Here is a 21,115-nt window from a genome sequence, read left to right on the forward strand (position 1 = left end):
ATAAATAACACCCATTAGTAACCCTGAAATGAAAAAATGCCCTCAAACCTTCACTATTTACCTGTGCACCAAAAGGCAGTGAGCTACCACCCCCCTCCCCCCCACACCTTAAAAATGACCAAAACACAGGAATACAACCATAAATATAACATGCATGAAACAGTTGCTTAATGATTAAAAACTCATAAAAACCTTTAACCAAGTCATGGCTTTCCCACCCCTCTCCTAGTATTCCCTCCCCCCAAAAAAATAAAAAACCCAAACACCACCCCCAAAAGGAAAAACTGTGAAAGCCTTTTACTCGTGACCCCCATCCCATCAGGAGACAAGAAAACCAAGGGTCCCACAAACTTCCATACCCTTACCTCCCCACTAAAAACCACAGGGAGCAAAGGCATAGCATAAACAAAAAATATAATTGAACACAGGCACTAACATATAAATTGCACCAAACAACAGAACAGGTTACATTGTACACGAACATGTACAATGTGAGTTACAATGTAGCTTGTCAAAGTCTCTCTCCTCTAACATATGGAACTGTTCGCTTGCTGGATTTAAAAGGAGAAGTAAAATTACGCCTCTGCTTGTAAAACTGTTTCCCAAGCTCAATGGGAACTTCCAATTCCAACTAATGCAGCAACTGTAACCTTGCATCAACGTCCTCCACAGACCATGAGTTCCCTTTATGCTGCACTTGTAATTTTCCAGATGGGGACCATCTATAACGAATATCTGCCTCTATCTCTAAGAATATTGAAGCATTGCTCTCCTAGGAGAGAATTTTATTCACGTATTCTTGAAGGTTTCTCGTTGAAGTACTATGTGAAACAGAGAGAATAGCGCAACTCTGTCGCGTTCTGATGCCTTGCTGCATTACATCATTCTACTCATCTGTTCACCAAAGAAGATTTGCGCGTTGTACTCCGTTTGAATAGCAACCTTTTCACCACAGTCCAGATCTTCAGTTCAAGAAATTTCATGTTCAAAGACTTAAGTACTATGGGTATGGGCGTGGTCAGTGTTCTGTCACTTTAAAATGTGATTTACTTCACTTTTGATATGTTTATTTTTGTTATAAGTATTTTTGTAAATTACACTAAAAATTCTTTACTGTTGAGGCTGGTTTTCACAGAGGTTTTTGTACCTTTACCCTGCCCCAACTGGAGATTGGCAACCCTATTCCAGCCCAGTGAGTTCTGGACAACTTGAAAATTTGCAAACTGTTATATTATTTTGGTTGGTCTTACATGGCTTTTGTTTCTGAAGTTTGCTATTGACTAACACAGCTTATATATAATACTTTCCTCAATTCTCAATCACCTACAAAAGTGTGAAAACAAAATACTTTTATTATGCAGGGAGGTTATCCACAAGTAACTTGGATTAAACCAACAGAATGATTACATGGCCAGGAAATCCTTATGACAAAGAACTTTTATATTCATACCATACATAGCAGTACATTATTCAACAGTATACCATTTAATAGTTACTCATCATAAAATAGTAATAATATAATTATCAATCACACATAAGGAAAAGTTTGATCCACACATCAGTTTAAATTAAGTAAAACTAGCTGAGTTACACTGATTACTGCTAGCCTATGAAGGCTTAAACAAGATGTGGACTGAGGCGAAAAATCTATTTTTGGACACTTCAGACAGATCAATAAGTAACTGAGAGCAACTCTTCAAACAGCGAAAATCTTCAGACCCAGTCAAGTTATTCCATTATTTCCACTTCTTTTGTTTCTTCTGCATGAATAGAGATTTTACTAGTCCAAGATTTACTCCCAGAAGGCTCTACAAGAGACCTGAAGTTCACCTCACCTACGTCAGTACTATTTCAGAAAAATGAAGGCTTTAGGTTGTTGTTTAAAATCCAGCTTTAAAACGTAAAACAAAAATTCTTGTTAAAGTGGGGGGGGGGGGAGAGGAATCTAGATTTCTGCTCTAAAACAGGGGTGGTCAACAGTAGCTCTCCAGATGTTTTTTGCCTACAGCTCCCATCAGCCCCAGCCATTGGCCATGCTGGCTGGGGGTGATGGGAGTTGTAGGCAAAAAACATCTGGAGAGCTACCGTTGGCCACCCCTGCTCTAAACAATGAATCAGAAAATTCAGAAATTCATTCACTGCTTTGTTTAAGCAACTAGATTCATTAAGCTTAGCTAAGCCAATAAGAGGTAATATTTCTAGCAGTACAATGGAAACAGCTTGCAAAGACTGCACAGAGCTTCAACATGCTGTTCAAAAACAAAGCAACACTTTGTGCAGTTGGTAAAAGCATACATAGAGAAACACAAGAATAAACTCCTAATTCAGCCAGCCCAGTCTAATTCTAACACTATAACAAGATATCCTGCCGACTCCGACATATGGCAAAACAAGTAAAAATTTGCACTTTCAGTAAAAAGTTCTAAGCCGGTCTGTGAGCATTCTGCCCTAACACCAAAAATGATTATGTTATTGTCTGTCATGGTAATGAAGAAAAATTTTTAATACTTATACACAAAGTCTCAAGTACAAAGAGATTTGGCTGTATCCATCAGATGAAAAGTATGTGTCGTATCAGGGTTTTATTTATTTAAAATCCGCCATCAGCATCAACTAGAAGAGTGTTAAGGATAGCGTCATAAAATGTTTTAGTTAATTGTTTTAATTCAGGCTTTTAAGGTTAGTTTAATGTTAATTTAATGTTTCTAGTGTAACTGTTTTATTGTTGGTGCACCATTGGTCACCGTATTGTTAGCCGCCCTGAGCCTGCTTCGGCGGGGGAGGGCGGGGTACAAATAAAATTTATTATTATTATTATTATTATTATTATTATTATTATTATTATTATTATTATTATTATTATTATTATTATTATTTTGTTTCATTCTGTGTGCTTAAAGATTTTATGAATATTCTGTTTTCTATGTGTTAACTTTACAAGTCACTTTGAACTAGGGTTGCCAAGTCCAATTCAAGAAATATCTGGGGACTTTGGGGGTGGAGCCAGAAGACATTAGGGGTGGAGCCAAGATCAAGGCTGTGACAAGCATAATTGAACTCCAAAGGGAGTTCTGGCCATCACATTTAAAGGGACAGCACCCCTTTTCAATTCATTCCTTCCTTCCATAGGAAATAATGAAGGATAGGGGCACCTCCTTTTGGGGCTCATAGAATTGGACTCCCTGGTCCAAACTTTTTGAAACTTGGTGGGTATTTTGGGGAGAGGCACTAGATGCTATACTGAAAATTTGGTGGCTCTACACCAAAAACACTCTCCCCAGAGCCCCGCAGATCAATTCTCCATGATTTTCTATGGGAATAAATCTCCATAGGGAATAACAGAGTTCCCAGCAGACATTTCCCTCCCCTCCCCCCGCTTTCTGACAACCCTGAAGTGGGGGGAGGGTCTCCAAACCGGGGGATCCCCTACCCCCACCTGGGGATTGGCAACCCTACTTTGAACACATTTTATACATGAAGAGGCAGGATACACTTTAGATAATGTATTTCTTCAGTCATTTGCATTTACTTCTGAATAATTTCATTTCTTTTTTCTTTTTCCACACAAGTGTTTTGTTTTGGCTTAGGTTTAAAATCACAGGGTTCTTCTCCCTCCCCCCCCCCCCCCCGTTTTTTCTTTTGAGCTTCCACAGAACTTTGTCTTTCATTCATCCTCCAATCGTTCACTTCTGTGGTTTTCCTTGCCTTAGTCTATTGTTCCCAAAATGGCAGAAACTTTCCAGCAGGTCTACCCACCACGTGGATGGGATTTCTGCACTGTCCCAATCACATCAGTACCATTTCCCCTTGTGCCTATCCCTCCTCCACTCTCTGATGACTTTTTAAAAAATGGTAGTAGTTATTTCTCTAGGGCACCATTGCACTACAGTAATAAAGCTACAATTGGTTAAAAATCAAATGACAAAAAACCAATAGCACAGGGTGGGGCCACAGGGAAAATGGAAAAAAGAAGAGAGAATCCTTCCATGACTTGGATTCCCCACTGCTGCTGTTAATGCCTCTGCCATGGGGAAAAGTTTCCACATAGAAGCAGCCATTGTCTGAGAAAAGTACATCTATCTTCTTGATACAAATGTAGCATGTAATAGTTAATGTGACAAAAAAAGGGTTTTACCAGTTTTGGAAAGGGCAAGATTTTGTTTGTGTCTGCAATAAACCTTGCCTGTGTAGCACTTCAATATGCCTGTTTCCAGCAATAACTGATATATGTGAAGCAAAGTAATATATGCCCTGACCTGAATGGCCCGGGCTAGATCAATCTCATGAGATCTCAGAAGTTCAGCAATGTAAGCCCTGGTTAATATTTAGCTGGGAGACCACCAAGGAAGGCCAGGGTTTCTAGGCAAAGGCAGGCAATGGCAAGCCACCTCTGGACATCTCTTGCCTTGAAAACCTTACAGGGCTGTCATAAACTGGCTGTAACTTGACAGCACCTTCCACTGCCATTCGTATATGTATAGTTTGGGCTGGTTACAACCAGGATCAACATACCACAGTTGTTCCATAAATTCCTCTGCTCAACATAGGAACATTTACTATGAATTAAACTTCATCATTTTATTGGTATTTTGTTATGTTATCATTACTAATACTCTGATCATTGGTTATCTGATGTTGGTACCATCAAAATTCAGCAACATTCTCTTGTGCATACTAAATCATTCATTTATGGATGGCTTACATAAAATTTAACTACTTGTATGGTTGTAGTTTTTTTCAATGCTTTATATCCCTTACAACTTAAAGATGAGATTATAATAGCAGAAGAAGCTATTATTTGAATGTTATGGTCTCTTAATGCAGAACGATAATTAAATTGGCTTACAATATCACAAAACATGTTGTAAAGTGGGGATGGGGAAACTGGACAAATCAGGTATGCTTAGGAGCAATCCTACCTGTTCCCCATATGGTGTCCCACTTTCAAAAGCTATCAGTTCCTTGATACAGCTGTCAGACATTCCAATTGGAAAATACCCTAGAGCTGTCAGAAAAAAACACTTGGATCTGTCATAACAATTGACCCCTCCCACACCTGTAGGTGATATGTGAGGTCATTAAGTCAAAACCCTACTAGGGAGTGATCTGACCATAGCAACAACTGCTCCGCACCCAGATTAGTCTCACATCTAGACCAACACTTTGTATCCAGAATGTGTCCTGCTACATGTGCCAGGTCCAAAGTTAAATGAAACAGACACTCTGAGCTCATGACAGCCCTGAAGTTCTGAACCACGCCAACAGAATAGTCTCTGCATCAGTACCATTATACTGGGACATCACAACATTGGGGACCAAGCTAAAAGTTATGGTTCCTATAAGTTGGAGCCATGGACGCTGATATCATTTTAGAGCTATGATTTAATAAAACTTTTTCTATTCTTAAAAAAAAAAAATTCCACAAGGGCCCAGTACTGATCAGACCTGCAGAGTGGAGGAATCAGTCTATTCTATTCCCACATACACACCTTTTCAAGTGCCAAAGTAGTCCCCCTTGTCTGTTTCAAAACTTGAAAAAGTGCTGGGGAAGGGGGGGGGGGAGAGAAGATCCTACTGTACTGCTATGTGGCATTTTCAACCCATGGGCACTGTAACGTCTAGTTTGGGCTTGAGACCAGCTAAACTGGTTAAGTTTCTGCATGGTTAGGCAGCAGATTGGATAGCACATCCACATAATCCCTATTTTGTCTCAACAATGCAGTATTTAGAATAAACACTCAACATTCAGTGATTGATTAACAGGATACATGGTCAAGGTGTTGTCATCATTATGTACTGCAGCAAAACCAGGTTGTTCCTGCTCATGTACCAGGGGACCCAGCAGGCACATTTGTGACAATCCTTCCCCCACCCTCTTTAGACAGATCTTGGTGTTGCACCCTCGGTCAGCTATCTCAGATTGAAGTATGCAACACACACACAATAAAAAATTAACTCACACCTACTAAAAACAAACAGAAACACAGTGTCTCTTCTGCTTAATTTCCTGAATGGAAAAACTACATGTACTCAAATGTAATTATTTAAGCAGATATTTTAATAAACATTAACACCTCTGTAAATCTAGAGGGAATTCTAATATCACAGCCTCATTTAATTAAGCAGTAAATGTTGACATTTCATATTTTTATTAAGTGAATTAAATCTCCAGAAAAGATTTTGTAGTAGCTGCAAAATTAGATATGAAATAAATCATGGTATTACACTTTTCACATACAGACACAGACACAAAGTGTGTCAAGCATTTAAGCAGAAATTGCCAATAGCCTATTCATTGATTAGGCGCTCATATTGTCTGTTACAGAAATACATGCCAAAATATGAAATCTCCCCTCACACTCTTGCCATTTACTTACAGTAGCATAAAGCATGATCAGGAGACAAACAAACAGCATTTTTAGCATTGTTGTTTAATATCTGGTCCACAAAGAATACATTTGCTCATTAGGGAAGGAAGGTGAAATAACCTGTTTGCAAGCAAAGAGAACCTTCCTCATACATTTATTACATAATCACAGTAAGCAATAAGAGGAATGGAGAGTGCAACCAGGAGACAGTTTCCCTGTATCATCATAAAAACCAAGGACCATGACTGGCCAATAATGTTAATACAGACAACCTTCAACATTGGTTCTACTAACCCACTAGTTCCTGTATTAAAAAATATGCAGATGAAACAATCTGTCTAACTACCACTTCCCCAACAGCAGAAGCTTAGGTGGTGCCTTCCCTCCATGCACTTTAACTGCTGACTTCCTCATGTAAGCCAAGATTTTTCAGACCTGGCTCCAACCTGGTGGAACTCTCTGCCAAATACCACCAGGGCCCTGCAGGACTTACTGCAATTCTGCAGGAGCTGCGAGACACATATGTTCTGCCAGGCTGTTGGTTGAGGACAGCAATGTTTCTATCGTGGCTGGCAGGCACCTTCCTCTTTTATTCCATCTCTCTCTCTCTTTGGCCTCCTCTTCAGCCCTCCCACAAGATGGCAGCATGGTCCAGAATGGGTTTTAAGTGTAAATTAGAAATGCCATCTTGAAACTACTTACAATATATAAAGGACAGTTTTATTGTTTTTAATAATGTTACATTGATGTTTTTAACCTTTGTTGTACATTGCCCAGAGCCCTGAGTATTTGGGGACTGGGCAATTCACAAATCTAAAATATAAATTAAATAAGATACTAGGATGTGAGAGCGGAGTGTAGAGAATAGGGAAGAACTTTGCTGGGAGAAGGAAAAACAATTTAAAGAGGGTGAAAGCAGCTGAGGTACATAATAAGGGAGCATCTGGAAAGCCCACTGAAGGCAATATTTGATCACATGGACTACCAGTTGCCTATTTCACCTAGAAAAGGTCAACAGAGCTTCACCAATATCTCTGCAGTAGTTTATCTGGAGTACATCAGAACACTTTATTGGCCATTAAAGTTCCAACAATCTCAACTGTCAGCCCACTGTTTTCGTTTTCATACAGACACCATAAAGACACCCATATCCTAAATTAGGGTTTGCTTATGTTTAACATTTGTAGACAACCGTTTCAACTAAGACAGAATGCAAGGTGATTTACAATAATGTAAAACTCATTTATAGAAGCATGTCACCTGTCATATATACCATATCTCTTACTTAGACTTTATTTGTTTTCCTATAGTTCTTCATATGTAAGTACATTATGTACCAATGAAAACAATGTTAGCAAAACCGTAAAAGCATCTGGGGAAGGGGAAGATGGCACTCACTTGTTATCAGCCTGTGATCACTAGATCAAAAGAAAATAGGAGAACTGAAATACTTTGAACCACCATGTATACCTTTTAGGTTCTTAGTAAAGGGACCTAAAAGTAACAAAAAGCTAAAAAAACAAAACAATAAGGTTATCTTGCAGGACATTTGGGGAGGGGAGAGAGAGAACTCATAAATAGTCATGGAAACAACACAGAATCCCTTACACTGTGATGGCTAGATACTGTAAGGGTAAATGGCTATGTCCCCTCATAACTGACCAAGTCACACTTGATTGTCAACTGCCTGGGGGGGAAAGTGTCCTGTCCTTTTAAGAAGAGATTATTTACTAGATAAGAACATAAGAGAAGCCATGTTAGATCAGGCCAATGCCCCATCCAGTCCAACACTCTGTGTCACACAGTGCCCCCCCCAAAAAATATATATATATATATATACACACACACACATATACACACTGTGGCTAATAGCCACTGATGGACATCTGCTCCATATTTTTATCTAACCCCCTCTTGAAGGTGGCTATGCTTGCGGCCACCACCACCTCCTGTGACAGTGAATTCCACATGTTAATCACCCTTTGGGTGAAGAAGTACTTCCTTTTATCCGTTTTAACCTGTCTGCTCAGCAATTTCATTGAATGCCCACGAGTTCTTGTATTGTGAGAAAGGGAGAAAAGTACATCTTTCTCTACTTTCTCCATCCCATGCATTATCTTCTAAACCTCTATCATGTCACCCCGCAGTCGACGTTTCTCCAAGCTAAAGGGCCCCAAGCGTTTCAACCTTTCTTCATAGGGAAAGTGTTCCAGCCCTTTAATCATTCTAGTTGGCCTTTTCTGGACTTTCTCCAATGCTATAATATCCTTTTTGAGGTGCGGTGAACAGAACTGCGCACAGTACTACAAATGAGACCGCACCATCGATTTATACAGGGACATTATGATACTGGCTGATTTGTTTTCAATTCCCTTCCTAATAATTCCCAGCATGGCATTGGCCTTTTTTATTGCAAAGGCACACTGTCTTGACTTTTTCAGTGAGTTATCTACCACGACCCCAAGATCTCTCTCTTGGTCAGTCTCTGCCAGTTCACACCCCATCAACTTGTATTTGTAGCTGGGATTCTTGGCCCCAATGTGCATTACTTTGCACTTAACCACAATGAACCACATCTGCCACGTTGACGCCCACTCACCCAGCCTCAAGAGATCCCTTTGGTGTTCCACACAATCCTCTCTGGTTCTCACCACCCTGAACAATTTAGTGTCATCCGCAAACTTGGCCACTTCACTGCTCACTCCCAACTCTAAATCATTTATGAACTAGTTAAAGAGCATGGGACCCAGTACCGAGCCCTGCGGCACCACACTGCTTACCATCCTCCACTGCGAAGATTGCTCATTTATACTCACTCTCTGCTTCCTATTACTCAGCCAGTTTTTGATCCACAAGAGGACCTGTCCTTTTACTTCATGACTCTCAAGCTTTCTAAAGGAGCCTTTGATGAGGAACTTTATCAAAAGCTTTCTGGAAGTCAAGGTAAACTACATCTATCGGGTCTCCTTTGTCCACATGATTGTTCACCCCCTCAAAGAAATGTAACAGGATAGTGAGGCAAGATCTTCCCTTACTGAACCCATGCTGAGTCTTCCTCAATAACCCGTGTTCATCAAGGTGCCTACTCATTCTGTCCTTGATAATGGTTTCTACCAACTTTCCCGGTATTGAAGTCAGACTGACTGGCCTGTAATTTCCCGGATCTCATCTGGAACCCTTTTTAAAGATGGGGGTGACATTTGCTACCTTCCAGTACTTAAGAACAGAGGCAGATTTCAATGAAAGATTACAGATTTTTGTCAAAAGATCCACAAGTTCAACTTTGAGTTCTTTCAGAATTCTCGGATGTATGCCATCCGGACCCGGTGACTTATTAGTTTTTAATTCGTCTATCAGTTGTAGGACCTCCTCTTTGTCACCTCAATCTGACTCAGGTCTTTCAACACCCCTTCCAAAATTAGTGGTTCTGGGGTGGGCAAAAAGTTCTCATCTTCTACAGTGAAGACGGAGGCAAAAAATGCATTCAGCTTCTCAGCCCTTTCCCTATCCTCCTTCAGTAATCCTTTCACCCCATGGTCATCCAAGGGCCCCACTGCCTCCCTGGCTGGTTTCCTACTTCTAATAGATTTGAAATTTTTATGGTTGGTCTTTATGTTTTTTGCAATATGCTCCTCATAGTCCCTTTTTGCCTGCCTGATCACAGTCTTGCATTTGATTTGCCACAGCCTGTGTTCCCTTTTATTAATCTCACTAGGACTGGTTTTCCACCGCTTAAAGGAGTCCTTCTTACCTTTTACAGCTTCCATTACTTTGTTTGTTAACCATGCAGGCCTTTTCTTATGCCTGTTTGTGCCTTTCCTAACTTGTGGTATGTATTTTATCTGAGCTTCTAGGATTATAGTTTTAAATAGTCACCAAGCTTCCCCAAGGATTTTGACCGTATTTACCTTTCCTTTCAGTTTCCTCCTCACATGCCTCCTCATCTCAAAGAATTTACCCCTTTTAAAGTTAAACGTGGTTGTGGCGGTCTTTTTGTGCAACTCCCTATTTATACAAACGGTGAAATCAACAACATTATGGTCACTGCTCCCAAGCGGCGCAATCACTTTTACATCTCTCACCAAGTCTTGGGCATTACTTAGGACCAAATCCAGGATCGCCCCATCCCTTTAAGGTTCTGAGACCATCTGCTCCATAGCACAGTCATTGAGAGCATCAAGAAACTCAATCTCTTTCTCTCGACCAGAACACATATTGACCCAATCAATCTGCGGGTAGTTAAAATCACCTATTACGACACAGTTTTTACGTTTAGCCGCTATCTTTAAGCCTTCCATCATATTATAATTGTCCTCTTCTTTTGATTTGGTGGGCGATAACGAACTCCCATAGTTAAATTTCCTTTTGGGCCCTCTATTTCAACCCAAAGCATTTCTAAAAGGGAATCTAATTCTCTGACCTCAGTCTTACTGGACCGTATATCCTCTCTGACATACAGAGCCACCCCACCTCCAACCCTTCCCTCCCTATCCTTCCGATATAACTTATATCCAGGAATCACCGTGTCCCACTGATTCTCCTCATTCCACCAAGTTTCTGAAATTCCCACAATGTCTATGTTTTCTCCCAACACTAAGCATTCCAATTCACCAATTTTACTTCAAACACTTCTAGCATTTGCATACAAACATCTATAATTTCCCAGGCAAGCTAGGCCCGCCACCTTCCTCCTGCCGCCTTGAGACTCTGGCAGAGAGTCCGTACTGTTTGTCACCATCACAGTGGACAACTCTGATCCGTTACCCGGTAGAAAAATAGCAGCCAACCCTTCATTTCTTTGAGATGAGTCCTCCCGAACCACAGACATTTCATCTCCTGTCGGTTTCCCCCAAGATTTAGTTTAAAAACTGCTCTGCCACCTTTTTGATTTTAAGCGCCAGCAGCCTGGTTCCATCCAGGGACAAGTGGAGACCGTCTCTTTTGTACAGCTTCCTCTTGTTCCAGAAAGCATCCCAGTGCCTAACAAACTTAAACCCTTCTTCCTTACACCATCATCTCATCCACACATTGAGACTTCTAATTTGTGCCTGTCTCTCCTGCCCTACACGTGGAACAGGTAGCACTTCTGAGAAGGCTACCTTGGAGGTCCTGGCCTTAAGTCTCCCGGCTAGCAGCCTAAATTTTTCCTCCAGGATCTCACGACTGCATTTCCCCACATCATTGGTGCCAACATGCACCACGACCACAGGCTCCTCCCCAGGACTATCAGGCTATCTACTACATGCGTAATGTCCGCTACCTACGCACCAGGCAGGCAAGTCACCATACGGTCAGTATGCGGTTTTGCCACCCAGCTGTCTACTTGCCTAAGGATCGAATCACCAGCTACCAAAATCCCCCCTCTCCCCCTGCCCAGGGATGGTTCCTTGGCGCAAAAGGATTCCCGCTCACCCACCGAAGAAGAGGTCCCTTCTGAGGGCGCATTCCCCTTATCCTCAGCACGGTGCCCTGTTCCCTCTTGACCCTCACGCTCTCTGGCAGCAACGGGGCTGCTACGTTCAGAGCGGGGCTCATCTAATAAGCCCCCGAAAGTTTTCCCCAAGTGCCTAACTGACCGTTTCTGCTTCTCCAGGGCAGTCACCTCAGCCTCAAGGGTACAAACTCATTCCCTGAGGACCAGGAGCTCCTTGCATTGAGCACACACCCAAGACTTCTGTCCTGTGGGCAGATAGTCATACATGTGACACTCAGTACAAAACACTGGAAAGTCCCCACCCCCCTGCTGGCATTCTATCTTCAATATATATATATATATATATATATATATATATATATATATATATATCTTCAATATATTAAATATACAATCCTCTTTAAACGCTGTTTGCTTAAGTGGCTCCCCTTCTGGAGGGTCAACTAGAACAAGGAAATTAGGGATCTGTGTTCCTGGTCCTTAGAGAGCCCCTAGGTGAAGAGCCACAGGTCAAGAGTCCTTTAGCTCTCTGGCAAGGTGCAGTTTAAAATGCATAGAGGGTGGAGCAGAGGCACTCCTAAGCAATCAGCAGCAATCACTCTCAATCACTTTCACCTTTAGCCCACTCAAGATGATGTTATTAACTTCCATGCCATAAAAAGCTTTAGCCCATTTCAACACATTAAACCTCTATTAGAGTCTCTGTTAAGGAGATTCATCTGTCCTTCTTTAACTTCCATCAGTGGGTGCTTGGTATTCTCTTAATGATCCTCCTTTCTGTTTATGTTTTTTATTTGAGTTTTTAAATATGTAAAATGCTAGTTTTGTTATTTTAAAAAATATTTTAACTGTTTGCCACCTTGAGGGCCCCAATGGGAAATACAGTTTAAATGTTTTAACGAAATAAATATTAAAGGGATACAACATTTTTCTCCAGACCTATCAGAAAACATACATATGAAGAGCTCATAACTCCACGCCTCATTAAGGAAGTTCTCCTACAGAACTACTGAGAGACTGCAGATCTTCAAAATATTCAGTTGGCGTCCACTGAGATATTTCCTAAATTACAATAAATTACAATCTATACAAGAGATAACACTGACCAAGACTCCATACCACTCGTAATTCTTCAGAGTGTCTTTTTGTTCAGAAATTATTTGTATTCATTTTATTATGTGTATATAAATATGTTGATATTGGTCTTCATTAATATAGCACATTTTGTGTCTCAAACTGCAGCCCAACGGTGTTAGATTTCTACCCTGCAGGGCTGCTGAAGTTGGAAGTACCAAAGATTTGTATGATTCATCTCAAATACATTAAAGTTCTCCACTGAAATCCAAATCCCATTTTGAAACCCTGGCTTCACAAGTTGTTCATAGAGATTGCACAGTCCTGTTCCTATAAACTGCCCACAATCCCTTAATCATAGTTAAAGAATTAGGAAAATAATGTCTGCACAATGTTAACAACCGGGTAAATAGAATGTAAGCACATTCTTAACAGCATGCCATAAAGACTACAAACAAATGTGAAGACCCACACAAAGCTGTAATAATTGCATTATAATGGGTAGAGATAAGGCAGGAATGGGATGAAACTACTTTAAAAATTTTTTCCTAGAGCTACACTTCTCTATACAAATGTATTCACCTGACACATATTATTTCCCTACCTGGATGGCCCAAGCAAACCCAATCTTGCCAGAGATCAAAAGCTAAGCAGGGTCAGCCCTGGTTAGTATTTGGATGGGAGACCACTAAGGACCACCAGGCAATGACACACCACCACTGAACACCTGTTGCCTTGAAAACCCTTTAGCATTGCTGTAAGTTGGCTGCAACTTGATGGCACCTTCCAAAGGTACATACTATTAAGGTGTTTGTTTTTGTTTGACAAGATTGTAGCAGAATCTATTTATTCCAGGTGCCCAAGGGGCCTGTGGAATGCAGAGGGTGAAAGACTTCTTCCCCCTCCCACAACAAGCCCTCTTAACACCCACTTTCCTCATGGCACACAGAGGCGTTCACACTCAGGAGTGGGAGGGTATAAATGTGGGAGACCTTCTATCAGGCTGCCAGGGGTCAGCTGGAGGAGGAGGTGAGGGTGCTGGCTCCAGGGCGTGCTTTTGCTCCAGGAGTAGTATGTTACACCTCACAATGAAGCCAGAAGGGAAGTTGCAGTCACCTCTATTCCCTCTCTAGTCCTCCCCATGCTTAACCTCCCTTCTCTCTAGGTAGTCTTCTGGCTAAGTTATGGGCTCTTCCTCCCTGTGACTGCTACTGAAGCTAAAACCCCTGCCTCACTCCCTCCACCCCCACCTCCTCCCAATCCCTGCAAGGCTCGAGGGCATGCCGGGTTGGACAGCTCTGGAACGTTACTCATGAGGCATCTAGATGGAAGGGCCATGGGCCTCGAACGTAATGCAGGACAGCTGGCGGTTCCTCACAGCCCACGGCCTCTTGTTGGTTGTTGGCGGGAGCCTGATCTGAGAGGTCCAGGACAAGGGGCAGGAGCTCTGACCCTGGACACCTTTTTTTGAGGTCCATCACTGGGACCCCAGAAATGTAATCTGCCCCCAACTTGGAGAGAGTGTAGGGGAGCCAGTCCTAACACCCTGTATAGAAGCAACCCTAGAGGCACAACTATTACTTAGAAACATACTTGGAATAGCCCCCATGCATTATTTCAGTGTATGAACATACATCAACACTCCAATCCATAAACACTTGGTCAGGCAAGAACCTGTACAGTCTTTGTTATAAAAAACAGTTTGCATCACTAATCAAATGGAAAACTCTTATTTCCACTGGTCTAGTGGGGCTGGAGTGCCTTTCAAGCTACTGTAGGATAATTTTGGGCAGCCCGGTCAGATGTCTGCCAACTACATCATGCTGCCTTTTTGTCCTTCCCAATCTGCTTTTGAAGAGCTGTGGGTGGCCTAGCCAGCCCAATAGGTATTTCCTATGCAGAGAAGAAGAATACAGCCCAGTGTTTTAGCACTTGGAGGGGGGGGGGCGGCTATGAGAGTTGTGAACACACTTCCCTTGTTTGGCTGGTGGGGCTGGGGTGCTCACCAAGCTTTTGTGGGGTAACTTTGGGGAGTCCCTGTTGGACCTCTGCCATCACTAATCACTTTCAATGAAAAACATGAACTTAGTCCTGTTGGGTTTGCAGTAACACCGGTTCTGCTGGGCTTGCAAAAATGCCCACAAAATTCAGTTTCTTCTGCAGAGTTCTTGGGGACTTTGATTCTTTTCCGCTGGACTTCTATTGCCCTTGCTTTGTTATTGTTGCTGCTGCTTTTTTCCTTCCATTGGAAACAATGGAGGATGAGAGCACCTTCTTGGAGGGGGGCTGAAACTCAGACCCCATAAATCTAATCATTAAATTTTGAGGATAGGCAGAGGAGAGTCAGCTGGAGATCCACTGAGAGTTTGGTGTCTCTAGCATGCACTGAATCTATTCTATACACTCCTGGATCTCTTGAACCTGCACCTGTCATTTCCATAGAAAGCAGTTTCCGGGGGCACCTTCTTTGGGAAGCCATAACTCAGACTCCATAAATTGAATCCTCACCAAATGTGGAGGGCAGGTAAAGGAGAGTCAGGCAGAGTTCAGTGTCTCTAGCACAATAAGGGACTGTTCTACTGCATCACAAACTTCACAAATTGAATCAGTTCATCTAGTATCAAAAAGTTTGTGACAGTCCGTGGTTCACAAACTACAAACACCATGAACTAAACCACATCGCATTTCCCTGGTTCATGCCTATCCATACAAGTGTGAGCAGGACATTTTGTGGAGCATCAGTTTTACTGCTAGCACTGCACCACCCAAAAAGCAACTAATGGAATCAGGGAGCACAGGGAATTCAAAAGATGCAGAACTGGAGTGAGAAAGAGGAAATCAACAGGCATTCTCTCCCCCTTCCCTTACTGTCCATTCCTTTTGAGAGGAAAGAACCCTCATTAATGAAAGTTACATTGAACAAGTGAGAGGTAGCAACACTGACTGATTTCTTGGAATTTCGCTATGAAGTGTACAGCCCAGTAAATAAAAACCTCCTGTGTAGCTCACTCTCAGAATGGAACAAACTTACTTCAAGATGAAAATACAGACCAAAATTTTATAAACCAGCTTAGATTAAACAAATCGAAGCTTCTGATAAAATTGCAGTGAAATCACAGAGGCACACGTGGCTCAAGAATATTCCTAATAGATTTTATAGCACCCTCCACTTGTTGAAATTACGCTACTAACCATGTTTTTAAAAAACTGACCCTGGAAGTACATGAAGACTATTCTGTCTTAAAACACCTTCTGCCATAAAACCTAATCCAACTAGCCTGTGAGATTTTATGCATTTCTAAACAGCAAGACATACAAATAACCTTGCAGGGAGTGTTTTCATTACCAGTAGTGAGAATGAGAAGTTCCAAATATCATTATTATGGAATTTGCAGCGTATACAATTAACTGTTATTTGTGATTCCTATTGCTTACCTGCAGAGCTAAGCAGAACACTAAAGTCTGTCCCACGCTGAGATTCACTGCTGTCACTTTGTGCTTCCTTCTCAGCATCTTCATAACGATGCCAGTTAGAAACTACCTTTCTTCTTGAATAACTTCCTTGTTCTTCCTTTTCCTCTTCTTGCAATTCTAGATCAGCAGCAGCCTATAACATATAGGGAAAAGATGAGTGGATTTAAGTTTTAATCAGATTTTCCTTCAATTTAGGTTTTTTGAAAGATGAAACAGCTGCCACTACCTAAAATTGCATTTGCTGACATGCTTTAATTACCAATTCAGACCATCCCAGCAACCCCACCTGAATACAATAATTATATTACTCAGGATTTACTTCATTGTGTCCATTTTATCATAGCAACACTTCCTTATTGTCGCAAACAAAAGATGCTAATCCTTTCAAGAATGACAGATTCTTTCAGACTTAGAACATGATTGTGATAGTTTTTTTTTTTTAAAATGAAGCATATCTAACCCACTTAGACTTCAGTAATCTGCTATCAGCCTTTATGTTTATTCACCTGGAATAGAACTAGAGCTAGGATTTAAAGCAAGGCATATATTTTGGGCTGAGGGGTTTAAATCTGTTTTTGCACTGCACTCCCCCCCCCCATATAGACATCATCCCCCTTCCTCCACTTTTTAGAATATTAATTTCCAAGTTCAAGGACATGAGTTGATATCCCATAGAAGTCATTCATCAAAAAATACTACTATCGTTAGCAGGAAACATTTTGCTGATTAGGGTTCCCAATATGAACCCAAAAAAGGGTGGGAGACTCACTGTGAGAAAAGGGTGGGAGAGGAACCTTTCTGGCAACATGACATTGCCAACAGTGCATTGATGTTGCATTGGAAGTGACATCAGAGCATCACCAATGATACTCTAGCACAGGGGTGGCCAATGATAGCTCTCCAGATGTTTTTTGCCTACAACTCCCATCAGCCCCAGCCATTGGCCATGCTGGCTGGGGCTGATGGGAGTTGTAGGCAAAAAACATCTGCAGAGCTACCGTTGACCATCCCTGCTCTAGCATTTGGCCAAAATTCTATAGTTTAACTCTAACTGAAGAGTTTGGGCCGAATGCTAGATCATTAATGGTAACACACTGATGTAACTTCCAGTCATGCCAGAAGTTATGCCATGTTGAATTTGTCCCACCCACCCGCATTTATTTCCCACCATACAGATGAGTGGCGGCAGAAAGGGCCCATTGGAGGTGAGCTCCTCTAGCAGGAGCTGGGCAAACCTACTGCAGATATATGGATACCATTAAAATATTTGAAGGTCATGCATCATCAAAGTAAGGAATGATTTTCCCAGCTAGGAGAACACCATTTACATTTGACAAACTGAATGTTACAGCATTCAATATATTTATTTGTTACTTGTTTCATTTATCATTTTCCTTTCTCTTTGAGAGTCAAGGTGGATTAAAGAATTACAAGATAATGTGATAAAGATCAGCATTATACATCCAATCAATAATACAATAAAACTGGATTAAACAGAGAAACAATTAAATAAAAATAGTATAATAATACATCTAATCAACAGTGCAATATAAAGCGGAAATAACAAAACTTCCTATACTTTTTAAATGAAAAATACCATCCTATTCCTCTTAAAAATAGTGCCCTCCTAACCAGCTCAATTTTACACTGTCCTTAGAATGACAGAAGTGTTCCTGACCTCTACAGGTAGGCCATTGCACCAGCTGGGAGTCACAGCAGAAAATGCTTGGGAACAGGAAGATGTTGATCTTAGACCTTTGCTGGTGCTACTTTCAGAAGGCTTTGCTCAGATGAGTAACACTGGGGCATCAGAATGTATCAAGAGAAGCAGGTATCCAGATACGTGGGTTCTAATGCATGCAGGGTTTTACAAATAATAACTAGCACCTTGAATTGAACCTAGAAACTCATCACTAACCTATGGAGTGATTGCAGAATAGGTGTAATATACAAATTCTGCCTAGCTCCCAATTAAAAAAAAATATGTTGTGGCATTCAGTACTAGCTGGAGTTCCACAGAGAGAGCCAGTAAAGTGCACTATAATTATCTAGCCTTGAGGTTAATTTGGCATGGATCCATGTGGCCAAACTGGCCAGGTCAAAGATAGGGTGCCATCCTCTGTGCTGAATGAAAATGAAAGGAAGCATTTTTATTTGTTCTTCCAGCAATAATGCTGGGCCCAGTATAACTGCTAAACTATCAAATTGAATCAGCAAGGGTTAATTGAACTTCACTAAATGTGGGAGGTTCAGTGTTCTCCAAGTTTTCCTGGCCAGCATCATCTCAGTCTTATCAGGATTCTGTTTCAACTTGTTCACCCTTAACTGATGTTGGAATTAGTGGGGCAGACTTACAGTGGTTTACCTCATTCCTCATTTCTCTATGGTCAGGGACAGAGGGTGGTGCTTGGTGGGGCAGTGTCTCCAAGGTACCTGCTGGAATGCAGGGCTCCTCAAGGAGCACTCCTCTCCCCAATATCTCCCCAATATATATGCACCTCTTGCCCACCTGGCATGGAGTTTCAGGCTAGGGTGTCATCAATATGTGGATGACACCCAGCTATTTCTGTTGATGGCTGGCTGGACGCCACTCCCATGAACTTAGCTGAGGGTTTGGAGGCTGTGTTTGGGTGATCATAGCAGAGCCACCTGAAACTGAATCCAAGTAAGATGAAGGTGCTGTGGCTGGGTTGTGGCTGGGTTGGGTTATGGTGCCAGGGTGGGGATGCCTTAACACTGGCATTGACCATTAGGAGTCTGGGTGTGACCCTGAGGGCCTCCCTTGTCTATGGAGGCCCAGGTCATGAAGTTTCCCTGGTTGGTGATTTTCCAACTGTGCCAGATTAGGCAACTGGCTCCCTACCTGTCCTGACCTGACCTAGCCATGGTAATCTATGCAACGGTCACCTCCAGGATAGAATACTGTATTCCTTTCTATGCAAGAAGACTACCCTTGTGCCTGACTTGGAAGCTCCAGCTGATCCAGGATGTGGATGTGTGGGTCCTTATAAGGACTCCCTGGAGAGCACATATTCAACTTGTGCTGCACAAACTGCACTGGCTTCTAGTTGAGCACCAGAACAAGTTAAAGATCTTAGTCTTGACCTCTAAGGCCTTTCGCAGTCAGGGATCTACAAACCTTCGGGACCGCCATTCCCAGTATGTCCCCAGAAGAGCACTGTGCTCAGGGAACTCTCTGCTGGAGAACATCTATGCCCTACATCTTCTACCTTTCCACAGGACATTTAAGGCAGAGATGTTCTACCGGGCATTTGGTTGAGGACATCAATGGGACAGTGTATAGTCTGGCACTCTCACACTCTCCCCCGCTACCTGAAGAACATCCAGGAGGCTCAGAAATTACAATCTTCTCACCATCCTGTTATAGGGACTTTTAACCTGGAATTGGTTAAATTTAATTAACCAATTAATTTTGGTAGGTTTTAATTTAATTTATTTGTTTTATATGTATTCTGTTGTAAACAGTCCTAAGCCCTGCAGCAAACTATTTAACTGCCACATCCAGGCACTGGCTCAGGATAGCTACAGCAGTGCCAGGTAGTTTAGAAAAAGCAATACAGAATTGGGTTATCAACATATTGGTGACAAGTTCAGAATTATGAATAGTATCTCCCAAGAAATTTACACAGAGATTGGGTGGCATGAGAGATGACTGAGCCTTGTGGAACTCTACGGGAAAGCCCTACTCTATTGACAACTGGACTCCCAACAGCAACCCTCTGAGTCATATCCATAAGTAACTATTTAAACCATTCCAAAGCACAATCCCTGATACCCACATTTTAGCAGGATGGCATGACTAAGAATATGAAAGACTGGTGGTAAATCCAGTAATAGCAAAGAATAATAGCCCTTGTGCACTTTCAAATGGAGATCATCAACTAAAGCCATCAACCCAGTTTCTGTCCAATAACCTGTCCTGAAACCTTACTGAAAGGGGTCTACTCTACAGCACATGTGTCATCCAGCAGGACTCACAGTTGCTTTGCCATCAGTTTCTTATTTGTCTTTCCCAGAAAGGGTAGATTAGAGACTGAATTATAATTGGCCACAAAATTCTTATGTAGTGATGGTTTTTAAATTAACTGATGAAAAAACAACCCCTTTGGCAGCTGAAGAACACCTCCAGTCAATGATTGATTTATAATGGACATCAGAGGCTCATTAATCCACTCCTTACAAGACAATAACCAGAAATGGAGAAGGATTAAGAGCACACATGCGGCTGTTCTCCATGTGCTGCCGTTCACTATGGATCATGCAGCTTCTTTGCTAGCATTATAAAGAGAGATGCTGCAAATTTCACAGTGAACATGTTCAGCAGTTAGATGTAGCCTGTTCAACAATCACAATCAGAATGTAAGAAAAACAATACATGTGGCTTGCATCAAGCAAACTGAGTAATTGTAGAAAATGTCTGCAATTACTTGTTGATCAGAAACTGACACCCAGCTAATCAGGGGATCCACTGGGACTCAGCTTCTGATTTTTCAGCACATTTTATTCTCTCCTTTTTAAAAAAAAACTCAAGCCAGTAGCTTAAGGTGGAAAGAAAAGAAATTATCCATTTCTTCCCCCATCCCAAACAGCAAAGAGAAGGGGGCACCCAGTGAAATTGTTTGGAAATAGGCTCAGAACAGTCAAAAGGAAATATTTCTTTACTCAACAAGTAATTAAACTGTGGAACTCACTGTCAGCAGAGGAAGCAACAACCACAAGTATAGCTAGCTTTAAAAGGGGGTGG

General features: G+C 41.7%; 2 protein-coding genes across 2 annotated transcripts in view; one reads left to right on the plus strand and one right to left on the minus strand.

Moving 5' to 3' along the window:
- Nucleotides 1–21,115, minus strand: part of AVEN (apoptosis and caspase activation inhibitor) — a 275,620-nt gene that overhangs the window by 222,732 nt on the left and 31,773 nt on the right. The window contains exon 2 of the mRNA XM_060262620.1: nt 16,312–16,483. Within this exon, the coding sequence (XP_060118603.1) occupies nt 16,312–16,483 (172 nt within the window). The remainder of the gene's footprint in view (nt 1–16,311; nt 16,484–21,115) is intronic.
- Nucleotides 1–21,115, plus strand: part of CHRM5 (cholinergic receptor muscarinic 5) — a 123,054-nt gene that overhangs the window by 57,827 nt on the left and 44,112 nt on the right. The window lies entirely within an intron of this gene.

Source organism: Heteronotia binoei, chromosome 21, assembly GCF_032191835.1.
Source record: "Heteronotia binoei isolate CCM8104 ecotype False Entrance Well chromosome 21, APGP_CSIRO_Hbin_v1, whole genome shotgun sequence".
NCBI lineage: Eukaryota > Metazoa > Chordata > Lepidosauria > Squamata > Gekkonidae > Heteronotia > Heteronotia binoei.